The sequence below is a fragment of the Eurypyga helias genome, unplaced genomic scaffold (assembly GCF_000690775.1).
Source record: "Eurypyga helias isolate BGI_N326 unplaced genomic scaffold, ASM69077v1 scaffold30145, whole genome shotgun sequence".
NCBI lineage: Eukaryota > Metazoa > Chordata > Aves > Eurypygiformes > Eurypygidae > Eurypyga > Eurypyga helias.
Window position 1 is genome coordinate 19,800 of NW_010251301.1, and position 3,247 is coordinate 23,046.

A 3,247-nucleotide genomic window follows, 5' to 3' on the forward strand; every position below is an offset into this window, starting at 1 on the left:
CTGTATCATTTATTTAAATACAGTAGCTATGATATAGCTATGGAACTAAGACTACTACCTTTACTCAGCAATGGTAGATTTTCTTGCTTTAGAGAAAAAAAGAAGAGGTCTAAATGTTGCAAATTTTCAACAATATGCTGCAACCTAACTTAATCCAACACAGTAACGTACAAGAATAAACCAAAACAACCACACCAAAGCCTAAAACCCAACACTTCTCACACAATTTTGAAGCTGGGGCATCATGTTTATCAATGAAATAAACACATAAGAACCCCTAATCTGAAAGATTAAAAAGGTGACACCAATCACAGCTAGTAATGGCAAATTTAAAAAATTCTTAAGCTCAGTATTTTATTGTTATGTCTAGTTTAAGTTGTATCCTCCCATTCAACATTTTTCCCCTTTGTTACATTAATATTAATTATAAATTTATTTATTCTATATCCTTAACTCAACAATTTGTCCATGTTTGTGTATTTAGGAGACATAAAGCACTGCAAATATTTGAGATAAAAAAGGGAAGAAGTGGTAGAAATTTTCCTCCATATTCAGACTCAAAAAAGTAGTCTTATTTTATAATCCAAACAGATATTAAATCTAAAACACAGATTCCCTTTTAATTTTTTCCAAACATTGTGAATATATAATTATTAGGTTGATGTTGTATTAATATTTTAATCAAGAAATCAAAGGTAACATTGTCTGATACCTCCACTTGTAGAGAATTTGGTTTGACTGTTGCTATGCGCACTTCCTGAGTCTCATGCCTCACAATCAGCGTTCGAGGACAGGAGACTACATCCCGTGCATCACAATGGTAATTATCAATGTAGACACCAAAGTTGTCAACTGTCTTATTAATCTCTTCCACAAGGACGTATGTACAATTCCCTTGATAGCTGTAGTATAGTCCATCAAAAGTCAAGTAATGTGGGTCTCCCCAGCCAGTGCAGTAGCCTACAAAAGCATACAGCTAGATTAGCTTCTTATGTCAACACACAGAACCAGATCAGATGGCAAACAAAATCTGCAGGTGTAGGATTCATCTCATCTAACTTTAAACATTCAAATTTTTAAAGTGTATACGTCAATGCATAAGCTCATTATCTACAACTCATTGACAATAGAGAAAAATAGGCATTTTCAGGTAACAGTTTACCTATTTTATTTCTGATAGACAACTGAGAACCATTACTGATAGTCTGAACAAGTAACTTATATGTAGGCTTCTAGCCACTAGATGTCTGCATCTGGACCTTTAAATCCTGCCTTGACAGACCAATTTATTCCACTAGCACAACAGTTAGGTAGAAATGATTGCAAATTAAGTAAAATCCCATGATTAGCTAAAAAGAATCACTGAAGCACTCCAAGTGAGTGTTGGGGGTCACAGCATTGTGTGACACTTGTCCCCTAATAAATAATTTTTCTCCTGACATTAGTATTGTTCCCACAGCTGATAAAATATTCAATAAAATATATACTTACAATCACACTCCCAGTGCCAACAGCATCCATCTGCATCAATGACTTGCACAGGAGAAAGCCCATTGGAACATGTAGGTTTAGGAGGTGGATTACAGATTATAGGAATCACCTGGACTATATTGTCTTCTATACATATTGCTTTAGTGCAGTTACAGAGCCACCATGACTCTCCGGGCTGTGTTTGGAAAGAGAGAGGGAGGGGAAAAAGAGAGACACCTTATGAGTCAGACTGACAACAGTTATGTCTGAATATCTTTTGCAGAATTTTAAAATGCTGTACATTTATTGGCAATTTTTTCCCCAACAGAAGTCTGAAAATAGGAAGGAATGGCAGCAGTCAGCACCATCAAGGCCTGCAAGATGAGCTACCATTACTAAGAACTGCTAAGTGAAAAGCATTACTTACAAAAGTCAAGCCAGTAACCTGAAGAGGGAATTGCCTTTTTTTGGTTTTAGCTATCTAAAACCTATCTAGCTATCTAGATCAGGTGTCTGATCTAACCTCATCACATGGATGATTAATCCTCTTCCATTAATGACCAGAACATTAACAGCTAAAGCTATAGTGGACACCATCTATTTGGTGAGTAATGTTTAAGGTGATTATGTGCCTGCATTGTGATTGTATGCATTTTTTCTATCTCCCACTAGTTTTTCAGACATACATCATTTTTAACCATGCAGATCTACTGAGCAAGTTAGTAGACATCTAAGCTGTGTGGAGGCTTTAGAAATGTACAAGGCATTAGCTTGTCTGTGTCAGAGGTGGAGGGTTCCTAAAACCTCAGAACTCTCAGTCAAGAGCATTTGAAAATGGTGGGCTGTTTCACAGTCTTCTCCTGAAAACATACTATGACCAAGTACAACCCATTCCAAACTCAGATTAATTAAGCACTGTGGTTTCTTGTTGAGCTGCACTGTAAACACATAAACTTTCCCCATCCTGGAACTATTCAAAAGCAGAAAGAGAAAAGATAGTTTAACTCCTCTTAGCTCTTGATTAACACTTCCTCAAAGCTATCCTACAAGAGAAACATTGATCTGTGATCTAAGTCCTTGAAGAAGGCCTTTTACAAACAATCTAACTAGGATACTAATAGTAGTATTTAAGATATCAAATAATATCATTGGAAGTCATGCTGATATCCAAGTAAAGAGAAAGAAAAAGATGGACTGATATTTCCTTTTTTATCTGGATTAAGACCTACACTGGATAATACTAACACTGAAATTAAGAGTCTAGTCTTCATCCGAAGAAGGAGGATAAAAAAACCTGCTCACCACATAAGATTCATTAGGCAAAATAGAACAGTTTCTTCCAGGAGTGGTTGGTGGTGAACTTGTAGTTGAACTCAAAGAAGGGGGTGGAGTAACTGCTGTATGCGTAGAACTTCCTGCAGTGGTGAATGCACTTGATGTTGCTGTAGGCTCAGAAGCAGTAGGTGAGCCAGTGGAAACACTTTCAGATGTGGTGGTGGTGGTAGTTGCAGTGGTAGGGGTAAAATTACTAAAGGTTGTTCCTGAAGTGGTGGTAAAAGATTCTGTTGGAGTTGTACCAGAGGTGGTGATTGGCACAGAGCTGGCTGATACTGATGTCAGAGATGGAGTAGTGCTCACAGTAGACTCAAGGAAGGGTGTGGAGCGCCAAGTAATGGTGGCAGTGACAGCAGTTGAACTTGTCGGAGTACTGAGGGTTGTAGTGGTTGTCATTGGGCTACCAGTTTCCGTTACTATTGTGGTGCTGTGGGGAGTGGGT

The 3,247-nt window shown here is 37.7% G+C and overlaps 1 protein-coding gene across 1 annotated transcript in view; it reads right to left on the reverse strand.

The window, feature by feature from the left end:
- LOC104509901 (intestinal mucin-like protein) overlaps window positions 1-3,201 on the reverse strand; it is a gene marked incomplete at its 3' end in the record, with an annotated part of 10,874 nt that extends 7,673 nt beyond the window's left edge. Inside the window, exons 1-3 of the mRNA XM_010151996.1 lie at window positions 2,773-3,201; window positions 1,492-1,666; window positions 713-960 (exon numbers count right to left, since the gene is read on the reverse strand). Coding sequence (XP_010150298.1) covers window positions 713-960; window positions 1,492-1,666; window positions 2,773-3,201 — 852 coding nt within the window. The remainder of the gene's footprint in view (window positions 1-712; window positions 961-1,491; window positions 1,667-2,772) is intronic.
- Between the last annotated feature and the right edge of the window lie 46 nt (window positions 3,202-3,247).